The sequence below is a fragment of the Hemibagrus wyckioides genome, linkage group LG03 (assembly GCF_019097595.1).
Source record: "Hemibagrus wyckioides isolate EC202008001 linkage group LG03, SWU_Hwy_1.0, whole genome shotgun sequence".
NCBI lineage: Eukaryota > Metazoa > Chordata > Actinopteri > Siluriformes > Bagridae > Hemibagrus > Hemibagrus wyckioides.
Window position 1 is genome coordinate 26,185,747 of NC_080712.1, and position 23,432 is coordinate 26,209,178.

At 36.3% G+C, this 23,432-nt stretch overlaps 1 protein-coding gene across 2 annotated transcripts in view; it reads left to right on the plus strand.

The window, feature by feature from the left end:
• Positions 1 to 23,432, plus strand: part of itga9 (integrin, alpha 9) — a 66,501-nt gene that overhangs the window by 18,541 nt on the left and 24,528 nt on the right. For both annotated transcript variants that reach the window (XM_058382891.1, XM_058382901.1), the window contains 10 exons: positions 1,981 to 2,110; positions 2,204 to 2,289; positions 2,410 to 2,472; positions 3,447 to 3,584; positions 3,726 to 3,831; positions 5,359 to 5,453; positions 5,726 to 5,816; positions 6,376 to 6,421; positions 6,564 to 6,718; positions 8,703 to 8,863. In XM_058382891.1, coding sequence (XP_058238874.1) covers positions 1,981 to 2,110; positions 2,204 to 2,289; positions 2,410 to 2,472; positions 3,447 to 3,584; positions 3,726 to 3,831; positions 5,359 to 5,453; positions 5,726 to 5,816; positions 6,376 to 6,421; positions 6,564 to 6,718; positions 8,703 to 8,863 — 1,071 coding nt within the window. The remainder of the gene's footprint in view (positions 1 to 1,980; positions 2,111 to 2,203; positions 2,290 to 2,409; positions 2,473 to 3,446; positions 3,585 to 3,725; positions 3,832 to 5,358; positions 5,454 to 5,725; positions 5,817 to 6,375; positions 6,422 to 6,563; positions 6,719 to 8,702; positions 8,864 to 23,432) is intronic.

Here is a 23,432-nt window from a genome sequence, read left to right on the forward strand (position 1 = left end):
TAATTTAATCTTTCAAAAAGAAATGCTAGCTCAATTTAACTCCTTCCTGCTAAAGGAATTATAGGAATTATATTTAATTGATTAATTTGAAGGCTTTAGCAGGAAGGAGTTAATGTTAAATCTATAATGAATTCAGAAAGTATGCTGATTTCTAAGTTGCTTAAAAGTTCATGGTTACACAACTTCCCTTGACTATATACAGCTGTAAGGACATTATAATTACACCATCTAATGGGGAAGCAAATGGGGATGGATTCCATTTTGAGTCTGGTTCATCTCAAGTTTCTTCCTCATATCATCAGGCTTAGGGATATATTAGGCTATATTTAGGGATAAATATAAATGTAATCTTAAACTTGATCAGTTTTATTTGGAAATGTAAGATCTTTGAGATAATGTATATTACACTATACAAATAAAACTGAATATAATGAGTAAATATTTAAAATATTTTAACTTGTTGAGATAACATTGAATGCAGTGTGTGGAAGTCTTAACCCAGAACAATCACATTCTTTCACTGTCTGCTGTTTGTATGTTTCACAGATGTGTCCTTGTTTGACCTTATCATCAGTTGGCCTTGTACTAACATCTTGACTAACCATCAAGCATTAAGCATCTAAACCAGATGGTTGACATGTAAGAAATCTATCACTCAGTCATTTGGATGCTGATGCTGGATTGGCAAGACTGACCTCCATGACTTTTGCCACCATTTGTGTCTGTTTTTTCTTCTCAGACAAACAAACAGCAAAAAAACTTTGAGTAACCTTATGTGGTAACTGAAACAGCACACAATGGTAATAAATCCTTAGGGCCCATATTTTGTGTATGCTTTAAATTGAAAAAGTAGCTCTTATTAGTACTGAAGTGTGCATTATTTTTTAGAATGATCACAGAATCATCATGTGTTCTCAGTTGAGTGAGACAACAGCAGTCATTAAAAAATCCCCAGAAGAAACAGCAAATAGCCCTGTGCTGTTTTTCACGCAAATTAAACTGGCAAACATGTTTGGGTTGCTAAATGCTTACTGCAATTAGTGTAGACCAACAAACTGGCTGTATCCCAGTAGCAGCGCTATGGGATAAAAGAATGAGTGGTTACATAAGGATAATTAGTTGATTAACCCATCATTAACTATGCTGTATCACAGTCTGGAAAAATACTAATATTGGTGGCTTTTCCCCCAGAGCAGACTGAATTTATTGCATGATAAATTAAATTTTGTTCTGAATTAAATCCTGCTTCTTGTCTGAGATTGGCAAATGTTTTTTTTTTCCAATATAGCTGTCTATTCTGTGTGGTAAATCTGGTTCTTTATTCAGTGTTTCCCACACATTAACAGTTAATTCTTTCTAGCTTTTAAAACATTTTTTCAACAAATGTTATAAACAGAACTACCACTTGTGTTAATATGAGTTCATGTTGTGAATAAGGAAACATGTAATCTCAATGTGACATGGTCGTTGGTGCAGGGTGATTTGAGTATTTTATAAATGGCTGATCTGTTGGGATTTTTTCAGACAGTGAATGAGTGAGTACACCTTGTTGATGAGAGAGGGCCAAAGAGAATGATTAGCTAGGTTAAAGTTGAGAGTACAGCTATGTTAACTCAAATAAGCATGTTATAATGCTTGTTATAACCATGGTGAGGAGAAAAGCATCTAAGAACACACAACATGTCAAACCATGATGTGGATGGGCTACAACAGTAAAAGACTTCATCAGGTTCCACTCTGGTGAGCCAAGAACTGGAATCTGAGGCAACAGATTGGGAGCATAAGCTCACCCAAACTGGAGAGTTGAGGATTGGAAAAAAATATCTTTTTCCAATCTTCACCTGAGTGAGACTAAGCTCCTAATTTTGAACAAAAGATATCTGACAGAATACAGTCAACAAAAAAATGTTCCAGATGATCAACCGGAATTCTGTCAAAAACCAGACTCTTATTATTAAGTGTTTTCTGTTTATGTTGCAGGAGCTGGTTGTCATGGGAGCACCTGGATCATACTACTGGACTGGAACAGTGAAAGTATTCAATATCACCTCTAATACACAATACAGTCTCGACAAAAATCAGTTGATTTCTCAAAGATACAGTTACCTAGGTGTGTATTAACTTCTTTTATCATAAAACGTGGACTGTGCATGCTTTGAATCTGTAAGAACTGAATTAAAGCTTGTGTTTGCTTTGCACTCAGGCTATGCAGTAACAGCTGGTCACTTCTCCTCACCTGTTGCCACCGATATCGCTGCTGGTGCACCTCAGGATGGTGGTGGAGGAAAAGTATTGGGAATCTTTTTCCTTTCCATGGCTGAAGTTTTACCTCTATAGCAAACCAGCACTTCATTAATAGAAATATTTCTCTTGTTCAGTCTGACACTTTCATGTCCTCCTTTGTGGTAGGTTTACGTCTTCAGAATCGACGGTGTCTCTCTTGTAAAGGTCTTTCAAGCCTCAGGGAAAATGGTTGGTATAATATAGTCTGCTATAATTCTGCTTAAAACATTTTCTTATTTTATGTAAGCAACCATGTTTGCTAGCACAAAGGTTTGCACGAGCGGTCAGTTAAATATTTGTACTGAGGAACCACAGTGTTTATGACAAGTGTAGTCTGAAGATCCTAAATTACCTAAAAGAAATTTCACTTGTGTGTGATATTGCACAGTGGTGAAAAGTACATGCATAATTGTGGTACATTATTATATTTAAGGGTCTGTTTTTTCCACAATTATGTATTTTTTAATATTATGGAAATTAAATACCTGATATCCAGAAAAGAAACATATATTTTATTCCTTACATTTTTACTGAAAGCCTCAAAATAAGTACGTTAGAAAGTTTTGCATGCTGTCGAATCATTCTAGCATACAATTCTAACTAATGATAAATATTTGTAATTTACAAATTTTATTTTGAATTAATTTTTTACATAACTATTCAGTGTCATGCATATGACAGGCAAACCTACTGAGATTGAATGATGTGCTTTTAACAGTTTGAGATAAGTAATAAAAGTTTCTTTTTGAATGAAATAATGACATTAGCTTAATTTGATCACTTTACACACCTAAGAACTTTCAAAAGTAGCATTTTCTTTTCTCTTGAGTACATGTTTGCCTAGATATTGCCACAGTTAACTGAGTATAATTCTTATACATTATCATTTTGCTTAAGTATTTTTTCCTGAATATGCAGGATGTCTTAAAGTAATGAAACTATTTGTTTTGTGCTACAATATTTTGAATATATAGAAAAAAAATACCCCCATTGAGCTTTTTATTTGGAACAGCTATACACCTATTCACTCATGCAGTTATCTAATCAGCCAGTCAGTATTTCAGTAGTTCAGTCTAATGAAGAATGTATCGAGAAGGTTCACTTGAAACTTGCATGAAATTCTAATCAGAGCTGTCTTGCTCTGTGCCTTGGCTTGGTTTCAGATGGGCTCATACTTTGGCTCCTCACTGTGTGCAGTTGACCTGAACGCAGATGGACTCTCAGACCTACTGGTCGGGGCACCGATGTTCAGTGAGGTTCGGGATGAAGGCCAGGTGTCTGTTTACATGAGCAGGGGCAATGTGAGTTCATTCTTTCAGAAGGTGACATTATTATAAACAATGTATAGAGGGATGAAAGCTCTGCTAAACAGTATTAAGCTGCCTTTGAAGCTCTCTTAGATGTGATCTTCATGATCACTGAGAATTGTGCTTAATGTGCAGGGGGTGATGGAGGATGCGGTGGTTTTGAATGGAGACAATGCGTACAATGCTCATTTCGGAGAGTGTATCAGTGCCATTGGGGACATCGATGATGACGGGTATCAAGGTCAGATTATGCACACTGTATTCATTTAAGCTGCTCTCTTGTAAGTCTGAATTTCATGATGCTTTCTTGAGAAAGCAGTCATACTGTAAATACTTAATAGAACAAATGCAGTTTGAGCTAGTTGAGAACTTTTATTCATTCTATCATGCATTCCTTAATTCTCAGTAAGTACTTTATCCTGATGTGGATGAATTCCATTTTGAGTCTAGTTCATCTCAAGATTTCTTCCTCATATAGTCTCAGGGAGTTTTTCCTTGCCACCTTTGCCTCAGGCTTGCTCATTAGGGATAAACATAAATGAAATTTTAAAGTTTGTCATTTTTATTCTGTCATTTTATATTTCTGTAAAGCTACTTTGAGGCAATGTCCATTGTTAAAGTGCTGGACAAATAAAATTGAACTGAGTTTAACAGTTTAAGCTAGTTGATAACTTTCGTGCATTCGATTATGCATCCCTTTATTCTCAGTAAGTACTTTATCCTGGTCAGGGTCAGGGTAAATTCAGACTCTATCCCAGAAACACTGTGAGTCTACCACAAGGCAGCATTCATGTAAACATTCATCTTCTCATTCACAACTAAGGAGCAATTTAGCACAGTCAGCCTACCTATTGGCATGGTTTTGAGAGGTGTCCGGAAACCAATAAAAACATGTACATGATGCATGTACAGAAATTTTGCCCAGACAGTAACATGAGCTCAAGGTTGAACTCCGGATCCTGGAGCCCTGAGACAGCAACTGTGCCGGAACTTTTATTATGAAGTTAAAAAAAATAACAATTCTTAATCAAGAACAGACATTTTGTATATTTGTTTAATGCCTTATTCACCCCAAATCTTACCATGATATCTTATATGCTTACATTTTAGTTTCCTGGCTTCCTGTCTTTCAATGATACTGTTTTTGGAAACAGATTACACAGTGTGGTTCAGATATGAGGCTTTACACATTTCTTAATTTCATTTTTTTTACTTGCTGAATGCACAAAAAGCCATTGTTTTCTGGCAGCATTGGTTAGCTAAGTTTTTCTTTTTACTGACTTTTCTTGATACACAGGCATGTTTCATGAGGCAGGGTTCCCCATCTCAAATCAAGGACAGTTTCATTCCCTGGTCAGGTGTTATTGAGCAAGAAGATAATCATACCATTACAGTATCAGTCTGTTTATCTTTCAGTCAGTCTGAACAGATGATCTGATTTAGTATATTTGTAGAGATTTCTGCAGGTTCTTCAATGGGTGTGCATGTTTTAGTGTATACTGTTATGACTGAAAGGTTTGCTGTAATTTGAAATAATCTGTCTGTTTTTGTTTTGTGGACTGTTCTTCATCTCTGATGTGTAGGCACAGTACTTAATCTCTCAGTAAGTGGCATAATAGTGTGGCCCTAAAAGCAAGCAATGTTTTACAGCTGTAAACTCTCCTGCACACACTCTGTTCACACACACACATTCAAATGCACACACAACATTTCCTCTCAATGTTTATTTCCTCTCTTTTTTACACTTACATCTGTATGTTTTTTTCAGATGTGGCGATAGGAGCTCCCAAAGAGGACGACTTTGGGGGTGCAGTGTACATCTACCATGGTGATGCTAAAGGAATCGTCAACAAGTACTCAATGGTAACCTTCACTACTCTAGAGTTAAAAAAGTGTGCATCTGTGAATGGTTCTCTTGATATTCTGATCAACATTCATATACTTTATTAGTCAGCAAACTGATAAAATCACCATTCATATACTTTATTAGGCAGCAAACTGATAAAAATAAAATTATGCAATAATCTAAATGTGGAATATGACGGGTTTCTTTAGTAGCTTTCTCATCTCATACCTCTTGTGTCATTGCTAGACATATGTTGGCACAAATACTACCTTTTCTTCTGTTTTTTTAGAGATTGTCTGGGCGAAGCATCAATCCAACCATCCAAATGTTTGGCCAGTCAATATCTGGCAATGTGGACATGGATGGAAACGGATATCCAGGTTTGAATGACTTAATAAATTCTGCTAAACATATTTAAAATTGAATATTTAAAACCCTCAAATCCTCAATATTTAAAAATTGAATTCACAACGAGAACCAATGCTGAAAAAAACTTTTTATTAACTGACCAACATGGTCTGTATGTTTAATGAGATGTTTTCAGGATAAATGGGAAAATGCTGTCTCCTTTTGTTCATATATGACATAAGCAATATGAATATTTTAAATAAAAACATTAACATATAAAAATATGCAATATACCTGGTACAATGTCTGTACTTTAGTGGTAATGTTTTTATTTTACTGAGAGGAATGAAAAGTTAGTCTAACAGCTCTCTTTGGAGCAATGAATATTACCATTGGTTAATTTCCCAAGGTGTCCCCAACACGTTTTGTATAAAGGCCTAACGTGGAAAACTGCGTTGTACTGTAAATACTGCATTGTTTTTTTTTTATTAATATTTATTTAATTGTTGTGGACACTCCAAGCTAAAAGAAAACTGAAGCTGAAAGAGATTTCTGTAACCTGCTTAAATAATGACTTTTGTTCCGATGCAGACGTGACAATCGGTGCATTCATGGCAGACAGTGTGGTGTTATTAAGGTGAGAAATGCACTTCTGATCCAGCATGTGCTAACACTTGAACAAAAATAAATACATTCACATAAAAAATAGCCTGTCATCTGTCCACTTTCTCATAAAATACATACTCATTTTTAAAAATGTTGCTTTGCTATGTGAATAGGTCGAAACCGGTAATCACAGTGGATGTGTCCATCTTTCTGCCGGCCTCCATAAACATCACTGTTCCTCAGTGTCATGAAGGTCCACAACATCTCAACTGCTTTAATGTCACTCTCTGTATGTGCTTCAATGGGAAACTTGTGCCAGGACAGATAGGTGAGGAAAGTGTTGATTATCTATTTTAAACTGATCACTTTTGGACAAGTAATATAATTAGGCTGCACCTTTAGGTTTGGGCAACAAAAAATAGAGCCTGGCTGCTGGATGGAGTTCAACATTCTGCAGAAATACTCTCTCAGTACTATCTCAGCTCAGTTTTGATCCATTTAGTAGCTTAGATCTGCAAACTGGAAACTAGGTTAATGCCATGAGAACTAGACTTTTTCTATGATGGCATATGGTAGCTTAGTGGTTTAGGCATGGAAGGTTGTGAGTTTGATTCCCAGGACCACCCAGCTGCTACTGCTGGGCCCCTGAGCAACACCAGTATAAAATGAGATAAATTGTAAGTTGCTTTTGATAAGGTTGTATGCCAAATGCTCTAAATGTAAATCTATTAACAGTCACAGACTATTTATGACATTTGTTTAGGCAAATTCTCTAAAATAAGTGTTTTATTTATTTGTCTAGACATTTCTGTAACCTATAAACTGACTTGTTAAATTTACTTGTGTAAATGTGCATACTGCAACTGAAAATGGCCTTTACAAAAAAATGATACCTTGCATTTAGTTGTATCACACCAAACTCTTCTTTTTCATTCGAGACAGTACGATTTATCTTGAGTTATGCACATGTAGTGAGGATTTTACAGTGCACATGAGTATTCAGACATCAACTGTAATTACACTTAGACTTTACCTGCTTTACCTGTGTGCATTACACACATGAGGTGGAGTAATCAGACTAAAGCCTATATTTCTTGTGCAACATCAAGCTCAAGAAAGGAACATTATTAAGTCCATCTGCACTACTTGACAGTTGGATATAAACATGATATTTCAAAATGGAATGTATGTTTTGGGTTGTAAATGGAAGAAAATTTGAGGCCATTATCAAAAATATAAACATGACATTGAAATACACAGCAGCTGAATTAGAGAAAAATGCTTATCTTGTGAAGAAAAAATGATGAGGTTTAGCATATCTAAGTAGCAAAAGTGTTGCCTTTATTTTATTATTTCAACAGTTCAAAATAACAAATTAAATGCAAAACATCCCTCGCACATTACAATTTCATGACCTTGATTATGTGTATATGTGTACCATGTACTGTTGATATACACGTTATTTTATTATTGTAGTAATAATATCTCTCATCAGTACAACATATTTTAATGATTCTTGGTGTTTATCTGAGGTGACTCTAACAAGCTTCCAGGTAGAATGTATTTATTTGTCTAAACAGTTGTCTTTAGTGAGCCTAGAAATAAAATCTGTTTTATTGGTTGCCTGGCAAGTGGCTTAGTTTACACACAGCTGTTTGTCTACTGTTGGCTATTCAGTAGAGAAATTGTCTGTAGCTGGGTGTTCACTCAGTGGGTGTGATCAGTACTCATGCAGTAGGTTCAAACCATGTGAGGGATGCAGGATATATAAAATGGGTGTTATGCATTTGGGCTGTTCCCAGGTGAGGAAAGAATAAGGGCTCTTCTGTTTCCACTGCTTGGCATTAGTACTGGAAATTGCTAGCTCACCTCTTCTCTGTATAAGTACACTCTGAAACACTCCCTTCCGGTGTCTGAGTGAGGTCATGGCTTCATCACAGCTGGACGATGGCAGAGGCAGAGACCCTTGCACAGGTCCAGCACAGAGGGTGTGTTAGTGTGTGTGTGTGGACTCCATCCAAACCAGTTTCAGTAGAGTAACACCCTGAGTAATGACTCTTACTCTACTAAAAAATAAAAAGGACGAGCACTGAAAGGCTTATATGTGAGTTCAGGCATATCAGCTATTTTAAAAACAGGAAATGTGTGAAAACAGATTTGCTGATTGCAGTGTTATTCTGTTTATCAGTTTGAGACAGACATTTTATATAACCTTTTAGTGAACAATTTTGAAGACCTACAAGCTTGTTACTTGCATAAAATTGTATAATTGATAAATGCACAGCACCTTTATAACTTGTGTTTCCCATCAGAGCTGCTGTACAATCTAACAGCGGATGCAGAAAAGCGATACAAAGGCCTGTCATCACGGGTTTACTTCACACATGGTGGAGAGCAGACTGGTGCTGTGAGTCAGAACTTCAGCCTTAGATTCAACCAGCAGAAATGCCATCACTACACAGCTTATGTACGGGTAGGTCCATTTTAAAGGTACATTGGCTCTCTTTAACACTGTGTGTGTCCCAGTGGTGAGTGTACATAAAGTAGTATGTGTGCCTTCCCAAATAACACCAGCTTATTGCTTCATAAAAGTGTCATGGTGTATTTGATACACTTCCTCAAGGAGGAGATCAATACCTTCTATATTCTGGCCTCAATTCACTATGCAATTTAAACGTTCAGTGTTAAGTATTTTTATTTTTATTTTTAACTTGATACTTAGATCAGGCACTTCTTTAAATCCCTTGTAACTTTAACATGCTTATCACTAAAGGACGTAAATATAGTATGGCTTTTACCATTTAAAGTAGTGTCTACATACAGTTGCCTCCGAAACTATTGGAACAGCAAGGCCAGTTCATTTGGCCTTTGATATCAAGCTTTTATTTCATGGTATTTATATGTGTTATGACATAAATCATAGATTATATATGCATTTCGATCACTTTAATAGAAGCACCGGTACACCTGCTTATTTATGCAACTATCCACTCAGCCAATCACGTGGCAGTGGTACAGTGCTTAAAGTTATGCAGATACAGGTCCAGAGCTTCAGTTTATGTTCCCATTAAACATATAAATAGCTGCCAGTAACTCAGATAATCACTCTTTACATCTGTGGTTAGCAGAAAAGCATACACAAAATATTGAAATGGGTGATTAGAAAAAAATGATCTGGTATTTTCCAGTATTGGGTGAGTCTGTGCCCATCATAGGCTTAGCTTCCTGTTCTTGGCTGATAACTGATGTGGCTTTCTGCAGTTGTAGTTAATGCACCTCAAAGTTTCATGTATTGTGCAGTATGATGCTTTTTTTCCTCACCATGAGTGTGCTTATGTGAGTTACTATATACTTCCTGACAGCTCAAAACCCAAGCTCAAGTTGATTGAATCTATGGATAGTGTGTGTGTGTGTGTGTGTGTGTGTGTGTGTGTGTGTCTGTGTGTGTGTGTGTGTGTGTCTGTGTGTGTGTGTATGAATGTATCACTAGTAACCTGTTTGTTGTAGAATTGCAGTCTGAATGCAGTGCTACTTACTTGAAATTTTAATGCAAGGCTACATTTTACAGTTTTCCTAACAACACATTATCCGCTGCCAGGTGTGAATTCACTGTTAGAAGCCTCTGTGTACTCTGGGTTTTCTCTGAACAGTAGCTTTAGTAAGCAGTTCTGCACAAAGGCTGTAAACCTCCACCACTGTTTTACATCCAACACAGGTCTTCTATTCTTTGTGAGCTCCTGGGAGGAACTTGCCACAAGTTGGCAATTTTTTCCATCTGTCAAATGAGACATGGGGGAAAACAGTTATCAGCAAAACAAACACTTTCAGACAACATTGAGTTTGTATTTTCTAAGGCACTGTTATCTTAACTGGTCCTAGATAAACACTTTATCTCAGCTCCCAACACACCTGAACTGAATAATGGGAATTATTGTGTGACTTTGTATTTCTTTAGTGCTCCAATATTCAAATTTGTTTACATGTTCAGATTTAAAACAGAAGGGGGTGTGGTCTTTAAGGGTTTTTTGTGGACCCAGAAATACAGGAAAACACAGTAAAAAATAATAAATAAATTACAGACCTGGGAATTATGACAGCAAATACCAATTTGCAGAGTATAACTCCTGAAGCACACACTATAGAACTTTATGACAAACTTTTTATATTCTATAAAGTTAATATCTACTGTATGTTTCAAAACATTGATGTTAAATCTTGAAGCCATCTTCTTATATTTTAGCAGAATTACTTTTTGGGTTGTTGGGTTCCAGAAAGATCAGAAATGATTGCTGGACATCAGAATCTACTGCAAAGTTGAAACACAGAGCTGCTGTGAGTCAAACTTGGACCCTTTAAGCAGCATTTCATTATTATGCCCATATGATTTTTCTAAACTTTTTTCCCATTATGGAATATTTTTTTTAATAAGGATAACGATTATTTAAAAAAAAACAAAAAAACAAGCACAATAAACATATTACAATATTTAAAAAATATATATTAAAAATGTTTTATATATATATATATATATATGTGTGTGTGTATATAAAATGAATAATTTAAATTACATATATATTTTTGATATATATTATACTCTATGCACAACACATGGTCTACGTGAGCAGCTCCATAATAAATTATAAATCATTGTGAAATAATTGTGTTTGTATTCAGTTACTCAGTTATCTCTAACAAGGACCTGTTTGGAAGTTCTTATGGAAAACGTTGTACTATTTATAGTCCTGGATTATTTTGGATAATAAGCAGTCATCATTTTGTTGTTGATGATAATATGTCAAGTTTGTTAGAGACCTCTCACATTTGTCACACACTCCTGAGACTGTGTGTGTGTGTTCTGCATTGAGGTTGTTGGGGGTTTTTTACCACTGTGAAGTGTTTGTTACGTTTGCTTCCCTTTGGGATGTAAATGAACATAGATCTTTTTTTTCTTTTTTTTTTAAACAAACATGTGATTGTTTCACTGGGGAGGTAAATGTTAATGTCCCTTTAACTATAGTTTACTCTTGCCGTCTAGTCTCTTGTACAGCACTGGCATCTCTGTGGGTGATCTGTAATGTAGCTGACAAGATAAACACCTAAAGTTAAGAGAGTTGTTTATCTTGGAGGACTCACCTGTCATGTGGGATATGTCCAGCATTCTGTACATACACCAAGACCTTCTGTACATTTAGTACTACACTAATGATGTAAATGTGTTGGAAACATCTTAACATGATATTCTGAACAGCCGTATTTGACTTGTATTTTATACAAGGAGAGGGTTTTTCCCTGTTTCTGTATGTTTATTGGCAGCATAGCAGTGTTTGAAGTTTGTCTAAGACAAGTGTCTGTGGTTATGAAGTGTCTTAGCACTGCTTAGACTGCTCAGCCTGGACCTGCTTATTGTTGGCTTTAGATTATAGTGTTTATTGTGCTGGTTCTGTGTCTATAATAATATGCATGTCTTTATTTCATACAATTAGGGTTTAGTCTAGACAGCTGAGTTGCCTCATGCTGTGTATTAGATAGGAAGTTAAAGGGTGACATGAAAAGACATGAAATATGAAACATTTTGGAAGAGGATGCACACAGAAGAAAGTGCTTTTAGTGAAGTCACTTAACAACTATGTTCAGCTAGCTGACAGGAAAGCACACATACTTTGCTGTAACTTCCTGTTAAAGATTGGGTTTGTACAGTTTAGAAGAATCTAAATCTCTGTCATGACGCTCCATTCACCAAACATCTCAAGGGCCAGGTCTTCCTGACCAATCCCCTCTTACATTCTGTCAACATGGGACACTACCCCCTCCTTTTTGCTAGATGAATAATGCTAATGGAAACCAGCTGGTGCTCTGCAGCCTTCTCAGTAAGAGCATTGTACAGACATACACACACTCCCTTACACACACTTTTTTTTTCTTCTTTTTTTTTAAGTGAAAGCACTGCATCACACTACTATGAGTAATCCTCCACTACCCTCATAGAGTTTGTATTGTGTCATGTGTACCACTTTGTTGACTTCCTGATGATGAAAGAGGGATTTTGAGGCTTACTACACTCGCTCTAGACTCTGAGCATGTGAGTGCTACGCTATACACGGTGATATTAGCGGAAAGGGAAAGGGGGTGTGCATGTAACACTATCTTAGCTTTTTTATTTAGTGTGGCAGAATGTGCATTGTGGCTTGTAGAGAAATCGCTGTGAATGTGATATTTACCGAGATTTTCAATGAAATCAAAATTCAGTGAAATATCATGATGGTGTATCTTTATTGTCTATTATTATCTTTATTTTATTATGTATAAGCTGCACAGAAATGATAATTTCTCACAATTTATTTCTTGTCAATTTCTCTCATTTTTGGTGTTAATCTTAAATGCAGACACAAACATCATCAGTCAACAGAATCATACTATAGAATAAGCAGATATATTTCACACTAGCTTACAGAAGTAGTTGTTAATGCTCTATTTTTACAGTAATATTGTTCCAGAGAACCTTACTTTTGGTTTGATATGCAGTTGAACAAAGTTATCAGAGAATTAATGGGCTAATGATGTTTTTACCCTTACCCCAGCAGTTCAGCCAGCAGAACCTTAAAGCTACACTATTAATGCTACAACATTCTCACAAATCACGACTTAAAAAGCCCAGTTGTAATTTTCATTCTTGAGAATTATTGAGGCATTATGTAACTGTGTTATGCTGGTCATCGAAACATGTTTCTGTTGGCAGGGGCTATGGAATAGCATATCAGCTATCCAGATGTTTCTTGTTTGGTTATTTTTAGCTTCATATATCTGAGCACTTGCACATGAAAGAAAAATCTAATAATACTGAATATGAGGTTTGCTTTTTTTTGGGTGGGGGAATGCATGTATGAGCGAGTGTATAACTATGAGTCTGAGGATATTCTGACTCATCAGCTAATTAACACGTCCTTCTTCACTTTCGAATTCAAAGACGTGCAAAATGTGCAGGACACATGTCAGAAAACACTGCTCTGGTAATCCCATGTCACTTGGCACGTTTTTTTTCGTAGTGTTTATTTACTATTCCCAAACCACCATTAACCATAGCTTAGAAAGCAAAACTCCATTTGTTTCAACAGGTGCAAAGGACAGTTTCATTTCCTGTTTTACATGCCTGCTACGCAAAGTGACTTCCTTTACCAGGAACAGGAAATGTTTCAGTATTTTGAAGACAGTTAAATTCAAGGTGAGCCTGTGGTGGGGCTTTGTAGAAATGCAGCTTATTAAAACAAAATAAGTATTAAACAGATAGGTGCCTGTCATGAACATTATAACAAGGAACAATTTTAAAGACATTTTCAGGATAGTTTTTGTGCCAGTGACGCCAGCTTTAACTGAATGTCTGCCTGTTTTGTGGTGCACATGTTCAGCTTTGAATGTTTTTGTCATGTCACATTCCCCAGTGGTGCTTAATGGCACATAGGGAATTAGAAACTCACAGATTTAAGAATTTGGTCAAGACGTTTTGTTTTTAACCTAAAATTGTTTGATAGAAAAGTTTCACACAAATGTTTTCTATTTATAAACTTGAAGACATTATCTTCCACCACTAAAATTCTGTGGAAGGTTATCCCAACAGAGGGAAAAACATCTCACTTCAAAAAACTTTTATATCAGACTTGTGGCAATAAAATAATTCATTTGTTTATACTGATGGAAAATGTCAAGCCTATTGCATGCAAGTGTACTGACTTATAGGCAAAACCTTAGCATGAATTTTATTTATTTATTGATCTATTTGGAATTTAAATGTATACTTACTGGACACTGCTCCAAATCAATGGAAAGACACCACCACAGGAGCACCACTGTCCAGATGTTATTTGGATTTTGGACCTTTCTATATTGTATCATTTGCAGTAGATTTGCTGGACTTTTAAGATCTTGTTTTACTTTACCAGCTATTATTGATAACATGTTACAATTATGTTACCTATAAAGATTTATGACCCAAATTCCCTTAATAGAAATGATGGTATATTCATTCATTCATTGTCTATACCCGCTTATTCCTAGGGTCATGGGGGTCTGCTGGAGCCTATCCCAGCACGCATAGGGCAAAAGGCAGGGGTACACCCTGGACAGGTCACCAGTCCATCGCAGGGCCACACATAGACATACAACCACACACTCACTCCTATGGGCAATTTAGAATTACCAATCAACCTAATGTACATGTTTTTGGACTGTGGGAGGAAACCAGAGAACCCAGAGTAAACCCAAGCAGGCACAGGGAGAACATGCAAACTCCACACAGAAAGGCCCCAGCCTGTTCAACCCTGGGATTCGAACCCAGGACCGTCTTGCTGTGAGGCAACAGTGCTAACCACTAAGCCACCATGCTGCCCTTGATGATATATTATTATAGGTATATGTACACCTTTAAAAGGTCAATTATATGGGTTAATTTGATAACATGGCCAATGTGTACATAGTCAAAGCATCTGGTTTCACCTTAAAATTGAAAACATGAATTAGTCTGTTTTAGCCCAAATTTTAATGGTAATTAGTCCATTTTAACCACTTTCTGTATAGTGAAGTTCTCTTCACAACATGCCAATAATAATATATCTGGACTCCTGTGGTACCCCAGGATCTGTAATGCAGATAATGTTGTACAACATCCAATCAATCAGGACAAGGAGGTGTGTGTATTGGTTTGTCAGTCATTAAAGGTTTCTAGTCCATACATGTGTTTTGGGTTGTAACGTAGGAGTAACACTGAAAGTACTGAATTTTATAGTTGGTGTACTGATGGTGTAGTGGTTTGCACTGCTGCCTCACAACTCTAGGGTCCATGGTCTGATCCTGAGCTTGGGTTACTGTCTGTTCTCTAAGATTGGGTTACTGTCTGTTCTTGCTGTGTTTGTATGTTCTTCAGGTTTCTCAGACTCCCCCCTCCTTATATTTAAAAACATGCAGGTGGGTGGATTGGCTAAGATAAATTGGTCCTTGGTGTGTGTTTGGGGTGTTCATTCTCCTGCTTTCTTTTTTTTTTTTTGCAAAATCTTTTTATTGGAAACATATATGAGTCACATAATGATTAACATTACAGAATCCCATTTTGATTTTACATGAAAAAAGGAAAATAATTACAACAACAACAATAATAATAATAATGATCAGACAATAAAAAAAAATAGAAATAAAATATAAATAAAGAAGGAAATAAAGAGAAAAAAAAACAAACAAACAACCCACAACCCACCCACCCACCCGGGGTCCTGGCCCTTTTCAATTGACAAATATAAAACACGTATACATTTCAATTCACACAAAAGAGAAGAGAACCTAATCTGGCAGAACCTGAAGGCCTGTAAAATATGAAATAAACGGTTGCCATTTATGGAAAAACCTGGACGTATTACCTCGTATTGTATATTTAATTTTCTCAAGCTTAAGGAAAAACGTTGTATCTTTTAGCCATTGTGAGTGAGATGGTGGGATAGAGGACTTCCACTGAAGAAGAAGGCAACGTCTGGCCAACAATGATGTGAAACTAATAACTTCTTTTTGCATAGGATTTAACTAAGATGCTTCATCTGGAAGTCCAAAAATAGCAATCAATGGACAGGGTTGCAAATGTACTCTCAGAATAGTGGACATTGTACCAAAATAACCTGACCAATAATTATATAGTCGTGGACAGAAAAAAAACATATGACTCAGGTGACATTGTGAGTTAGAACATCTGTCACAGATGTCGTCAACATCTGGGTAAATTTGAGACAGTCTATATTTTGAAAAATGTACCCTGTAAATGACCTTAAACTGGATAAGTGCAAGCCGAGCACATGAGACATTACATAAACCACTCACAACACTATCCCACCACTTGTCCCCAGGCTGAAGTCCCAGTTCCCTCTCCAGAGCAGCCTTTGGAGGAAGTTTGATCACAAAAATCCAGAATATGTTCATAGATCTCAGAAATAGCACCTTTTTGTTGTGATTTAAAAGTAAGCAAACTTTCCCACTGTTGGAGAGGAGGACATGAGGGAAAGGCAGGAAAACATTTTCGGACGAAATGCCTAACTTGAAAAAATCTAAAGAGTTGGTTGGCGGGTAGCCCATACAATGACGATAAGTTAGAAAAACTTTTTAAAAATCCGTCTGAGTACAAGTCAAGAAAACAGTGTATTCCTTTGCTATACCACATTGAAAAAAAAGAATCCAGACAAGAAGGAGGAAAAAGATGGTTGTTACATAATGGACCTAAAGGAGAAGCATTTACAAACTTGAAATGATTCCTAAATTGATACCAGATTTTTAAAGTGTTAAATACAACAGGATTTTTAACATACGAAGAAATTTTAATTGGAAGAGAAGAATATATAAGAGCAGATATAGAGGATGAGGAAGAACATGACTGGGCTTCTAACTTACACCATGCTAAATGAGGTGACTCAACCCAGCACCGTATCTTATGAATGTGCGCTGCCCAGTAATAAAACTGAAAATTTGGTAGCGCCAGACCACCGCTGGATTTACATCTCTGAAGTAATGATTTACGCACCCTGGGAGATCCACCAGACCAAACAAAAGAATTAATCATTTTATTTAATGAATCAAAGAAGTGCTTAGGTAAGAACAATGGGAGTGTTAGAAATAAAAAGAGGAATTTAGGCAGAACATTCATTTTAATAGCATTAATCCTCCCAATCAGAGACAAAGGCAGACTATTCAATCTCTGAAGATCAGACTTAATTTTAGTCATAAGCGGAGTAAAATTTGCAGAAAAAAAACCTGAGAATGTACGTGTCACATTAATACCAAGGTACCTAAATCTAACAGGAGTGATTTTGAAGGGCATGTTCAGGTACTTAAGTTGCAAAGCAATTGGATAACATTCACTCTTCTGAAAATTTAATTTGTATCCAGAAAAGGAGCTGAATGTATCGAGAGTGGATAAGATACTGGGCAGGCCAGATACAGGATCAGATATATAGAGCAATAAATCATCTGCATACAATGATAATCAGTGTTCGACGCCATTCCTAATGACACCCTTAAACAATGTAGAGGTTTCGCAACAAAATGGCTAAGGGTTCAATGGCCAAGGCAAATAGAGACGGAGACAGAGGGCAGCCCTGACGTGTCCCACATCATTCTCCTGCTTTCTGACCAGAATTACCGGGCTAGGCTCCCTTCGGTCCTCCGTGACCCTGATCAGGATAAAGCAGTTACTGAAGATAAATGAATGAATGAATATTTTAGGATAAGGCAATTTTTACACCAAACTGCTAAATGTACCAATAACTCTTTGGATTGCAATTAACACTTTGCCAGAACAAAGTACTAATTTCCATGACTGAATGATGAAATAGCTGTTCACAGTTCTTCCTATTGCATTCTCTTTCTATTATTTTGTTATTATATTTTTTTTTACTATAAATCCAATGAATACATACAGTCCCTTCCTACAGTGAGAGAATTGGAACAGCTTTCATTTGCCATTTATTTTATCACTTCCAAAATTTTTGCTCTCCTAAAACTTGGGTGGTCTCCCACTAAAGCTGAAATGTTCTTACTTGTTTAACATAGGTCTAGATCTAGCATATTATGTTTCTCTGAATTGATCTCAAATCCAAATATCTTCAGTTAATCGCAATAAACAAATAAATTTGCCTTTCTTTTCTTCCTGGGCAATCTGTATATCAATTTTTCTGTAATCAATTTTAGTAATATATGTATGTGTATATATATATATATATATATATATATATATATATATATATATATATATATATATATATATATATATATATATAAAGGTACATAAAGGTATATAAATATGTAATACCAAATTACAAAATACCAAGAAAAAAGTCCCTTTTAAATGCAAACTCAAATGGTCAAAATTGCAAACAATCTTTTTTTGTGTGTGTGGAATAATCATTGTTGCTATGGCAGAATGAAACCTGTTTAGACACTGACACTGAAAATGAAATGCAAATAGATATTGAATGTAAAGAACGTGCACAGAAATGCAGATACAGTAATTAAACTTTGCCTGAATTACCTTTTTGTAAAACTAGCATTTGAATTTGAATAAAGCCTAATAAAATCTAGCATAGAACACAGCATTCGTTGACATGCACGCACACACACACATACACATATACACACACACACAGACACACACACACGCACTCACACACCACACCTCTCTCATACCAGTGTTGTGATGCTGTGCAGGGATCTGGCTCATTAAGAAAGAGGGCTAGACTGCCTGCCACCAGTCAGCTTTGTGTTTGCCCCTGTTTCAGTTCCACATGACACTGCCATTCCCTCAATGCCATTCCACAGGTTTCATTTACCCCAGGCCAAGAAAGTTGATACAATGAATCTACATAGCACGAAGGTAATCATATCCAGCTGTCTCCCATTAAGCATGCTTGCCACTCCAGCAACTATTTATAGAACCCTACGATGGAAAAAATACTGAAATGTGCACAGCCCTACCCATAGTGAATACCGTGGAAAACTCTAGTCCAAAATGAGTGTATGTAGTTCCAGACAAATGTTCTGTCACCATTCCTTAATGATGTTGGGCAAGGTTATTTACATTCATATTCAGCTAAAGAGCAGGATGAATCGAACTATTTTTCCTTTGACAACTCTGTTTATAAATATATATATACTTTAATATCTTTAGTGTTTTCCACTAGCTTGTTTCTGTATTACTATTATACAGGCATTCAGTTCAGTGTTTATAGCCTGGTCTGCACCAGCATTGGGCAATACAACAAATAATAAATACAACAAATAATATTGCAAATCCAGTGTTTGAAGAAAACTTTGCAGTGCAAAGATATAAAGGCTATAGCACAAGATGCAAATCACTCATTAGCAGTAAGAATCGGAAGGCTGGATTGTTATTGTAATATACAGTCATATACAGTGACTTTGCCTGGGCTCTAACCTGCTTGTTGCACAATTGCATCTAGTTTCCTGGAAGTGTTGTGAACTCTGTTGCGTTTGAAGGTGTATCAGGCTTCACTTCCGACTAGAGGGATTAAATGTACACACACCAACACACACAGGGGATTAAATGACTGTGTTCAGGCAACACAAGATCATAGGAAGGATCTGACAGACACAAATAGAAACACGAGCATGCACTTTTTTGTCGCTATAAATGTTAACACCATGCATCTTAATCTAATAATCTCATATCTTAAATCTAAATGTAGCTCTAATCCTAATATTATCTGCCACTGGATGCCTGATATTTGAGCATCACAAATATAAATACACAAAAGTGTATTTTTTGTTGTTGTTTTTTTTTCTGTGACAGATGTATAAAGCAGCTGTTATTACTAAATTTTTAGACTGGACATTTAAAGCAGAAATGATTAAAGTCACCCAGCCATTTGAAGTCCTGTTCATTTGACTTAACATTTGGTTTTTGTAATAAGTTGGTTACGGTTTTTCTTTATAATCAGTCACATCAAATATAAACACAACACAGGTACAGTAAAAGCAAATACTGGTTCAATGACTGAATGTTGAGTTGAAAATGTTGTATGAAGATAAATATTCTGTCATTTTTCTTATATGGGATGCAGTTGTATAAGTAATGCAGAGATGTCTGGTCCATGTCCACTACAAACTTTTGAATAGTGACGAAATTTTTGAAAATTGAAATACTTAATGTTTTATTATATATATATATATCATATTAAATCTTATGAATTGTATTTACAGACTAGGTAATGCTTTATTGAATTTCACTTTAGACGTATGACCTTTCTTGTAGTCACTGTACCTTTTAGACCTCACTACATGCAACAGTTGCTTTCTAACAGTATTTCGTGACTATGCAATGATTTCAAATAAAAAACACAACCTCATGTTTACAGTTAAAGGGAGGATGTTCTGCTGATTGAGTCTTTAAAACGTTAGAAGGTTTTAACAGTAATGACTTGTGGTGAAAAATGAGCCGTGAAAAAACCCTCAAGCTTACAGAGCAGCTGGAGACCAGCAAGTGTGTTCCTAATTTATTCCAAATATTTAAACCTCCAACCTGAAATGGGGAGGTGTAATTCTGTAGTCGGTGGAACATTCAGACGTCTAAAACGAAGGCTTCTGTCTACACTTTTTATGTTGAAAGGGTAAAACATTGTTAAGGTTGATAACGTCATGCACCCACAGCCTCCATCAGTCTCTAAACCCTGTCCAAGATTACTTCCATAAAAGGACCTGATCCCAATTCCCCAATCCACAAATGTGTTTTTCCTGCTTGCAGTTCCCCCCTTCCTCCAACACATCTTTCCTGATTGGAGACTGTTGGTCATGTGATTAGCCAAAACAAAAAAAAATTACTACACTTCTACTCAAAAAGCAGAAAGTAAGTGATCATGGGTACTAAGTGGGAATGAGATGGGAGGAGTAAAGGAATTCATTTAGTATATTAGTGATCTTTCAAATTTATGTGAGGGAACCCACCTGCTCCTTGTGCAAGTAGAACTGGGGGTGTATTTATTATTAAAGGAACTTGAGCATAACCAAATAAAGGAGAACACTAATTAGGATACATTAGCTGAAAGTGAAACTATGTAACTATGCAAATAAAGCAAACCACAATAATGCAAGTGAGTGGTGCTGTGTTTTGTAATTCTTTTTAATCAAAGGAGGTTGATGTTGGATGCCATCATAGCCAAGGTATTTCTTACATTAAATGTGCGCTGAGGAATCTGACTCATCTTGTTTGTTCTGTTAAATGTGTGGAAGCTCTGTGTTTCTTGGACCTTTCCACCATACCAATGAACGATTGTTCAACTTGGGTAAAAAAACACATATATGAAAATACTAACAAAATAAAACATTTGTTTTTTGGGGTAGTTATTCCCAGACTTTGGTTTAAAATGATGATAAAATCTGGGAACGAATCAAAGCAGGGTGTATTATTGTATATGTGTATTACTTCTCTCTTACTTCTAAGAAACTGAAGGTAACGTGCAAATTAAATGTTGAAGCAACATTCCTGCAGTCAGAAATTCCTCTTGTTTCTAGCTATAGTAACTGCATTTAGTTGATGCCTATACTAGGAATAACTTTGTTTAATCCATTGAATTCTCAGACTCTAACATGCTATTCACAGGGACTTGTGTGGCGGATGCTTCATATAGCCTTAAAATGTTTTTTTGTTGTTTTTTTTAAGTAAGGAAAAATATCTAATCTTGGATATGGTTAGAAAGAGCAGTTTCTTTTGAATTAATGGAAAGAGTCTCCAGTGTTAGTGCTTTTTCACAATAAATTATTGTAACCGTAAATTTCTTGGGGAAAGTTTTATGAAGTTTTCACGTGGGATTCAGTTGTAACCCTGATAAATCTGATGTCATATAGATTAATTTTTAAAAACTAATTTAAAATGGGTAAAAGTTCACAGGTCTGGTAATGTAATACAATCCGATTTAACTTCCCTGGATGTCTACAGGGTCTAATATCATGTATAGATGATTAAATCAGTATAATATAATAATAAACTGTTTCTGATTGGCTTTTATTTAATTTAATACAAAGGCTTGTAATTATAAGTAAAAAGAAACATAATCTCAGAAATATTTCCAATAATTTCAGAGCTTAATGATGATATTCCTCTTTTTGAATTTGCTTGAATGACACACACATTCAAGCTGACACAGGCTCCAGAAGTTTGGATACATTTTTGATTAAATTCATCTGTATGTCATACACACAGATCAGGCGTAACATTATGACTACTGACAGGTGAAGTGAATAACACTGATTATCTCCTCATCATAGCACCTCTTAGTGGGTGGGATATATTAGGCAGCAAGTGAACATTTTGTCCTCAAAGTTGATGTGTTAGAAGCAGGAAAAATGGGCAAGCATGAGGATTTGAGCGAGTTTGACAAGGACCAAATTGTGATGGCTAGACGACTGGATCAGAGCATCTCCAAAACTGCAGCTCTTGTGGGGTGTTCCCGGTCTGCAGTGGTCAGAATCTATCAAAAGTGGTCTAAAGAAGGAACAGTGGTGAACCAGCGACAGGGTCATGGGTGGCCACGGCTCACTGATGAACGTGGGGTGTGAAGGCTGGCCTGTGTGATCTGATCCAACAGGCGAGCTACTGTTGCTCAAATTGCTGAAGAAGTTAATGCTGGTTCTGATAGAAAGGTGTCAGACTACAGAGTACATGACGAGTCAAGGCTGTTTTGGAAGTGAAAGGGGGACCGACACAATATTAGGCAGGTGGTCATAATGTTATGCCCAGTCGGTGTAAGTTAACATGGTCAAAATCACACATTATAAATAGTTATTTAAGAAATTTGTTCAGTGACAATGTTGCACATTTCATTATTTGTTTTAGAAGTTTTACATTTGTAAAACGTTTTATTTCTAGATTTTAAAAAATCCCAGATTTTCAGTGTGGGCTCAGACTTTTGGAACGCTGCTATATGTGTGGTGCTTGTGTGAAGACCCTGTGAGAATCTATCAGGATCAAAAGGAACAAAATGTGGTAGAGTTAAGAGGAAAAAGGACAGCACCACAGATGGAAAGAGTTTTCTGCCTATTAGTTTGATCATCCTCCCTAATGCTAAAATGCTGTGCTCCACACGGCCTGTATGCTCTTATCCATTGCTGGGCTGTGAGTGACCCTTTCCCATGGGAAAAATGATGCCTATTCATTTGGTGCTTAAAATGCGCTACTGGCTTGCGACTGCTGCCTGTAGGAGTGTAGCTCTTCTTCTTGGCTAAACTCACAGCTTTTGGAGAGCACTTAGTTTGATTTGTTTGGAAAATGAAACATTTCTGTATACAGGCTAATGGCTAAGGAATGAGTATCTGTGTTTAATCATGAGTTTCAGATGTGCTTAGGTATTTTGGACAGCAATTTACACCAGTGTGCTGTTCTTGCCTCCTCCTCTCCTGCCTTAAACCAAAACACAGATAGGATTACCTGATGGACTGGAATTTGGGGCTATAGACTGAGAATCGGGAGCTGGAGATAATGCATTACTGTCATGATATTATAGGTATAT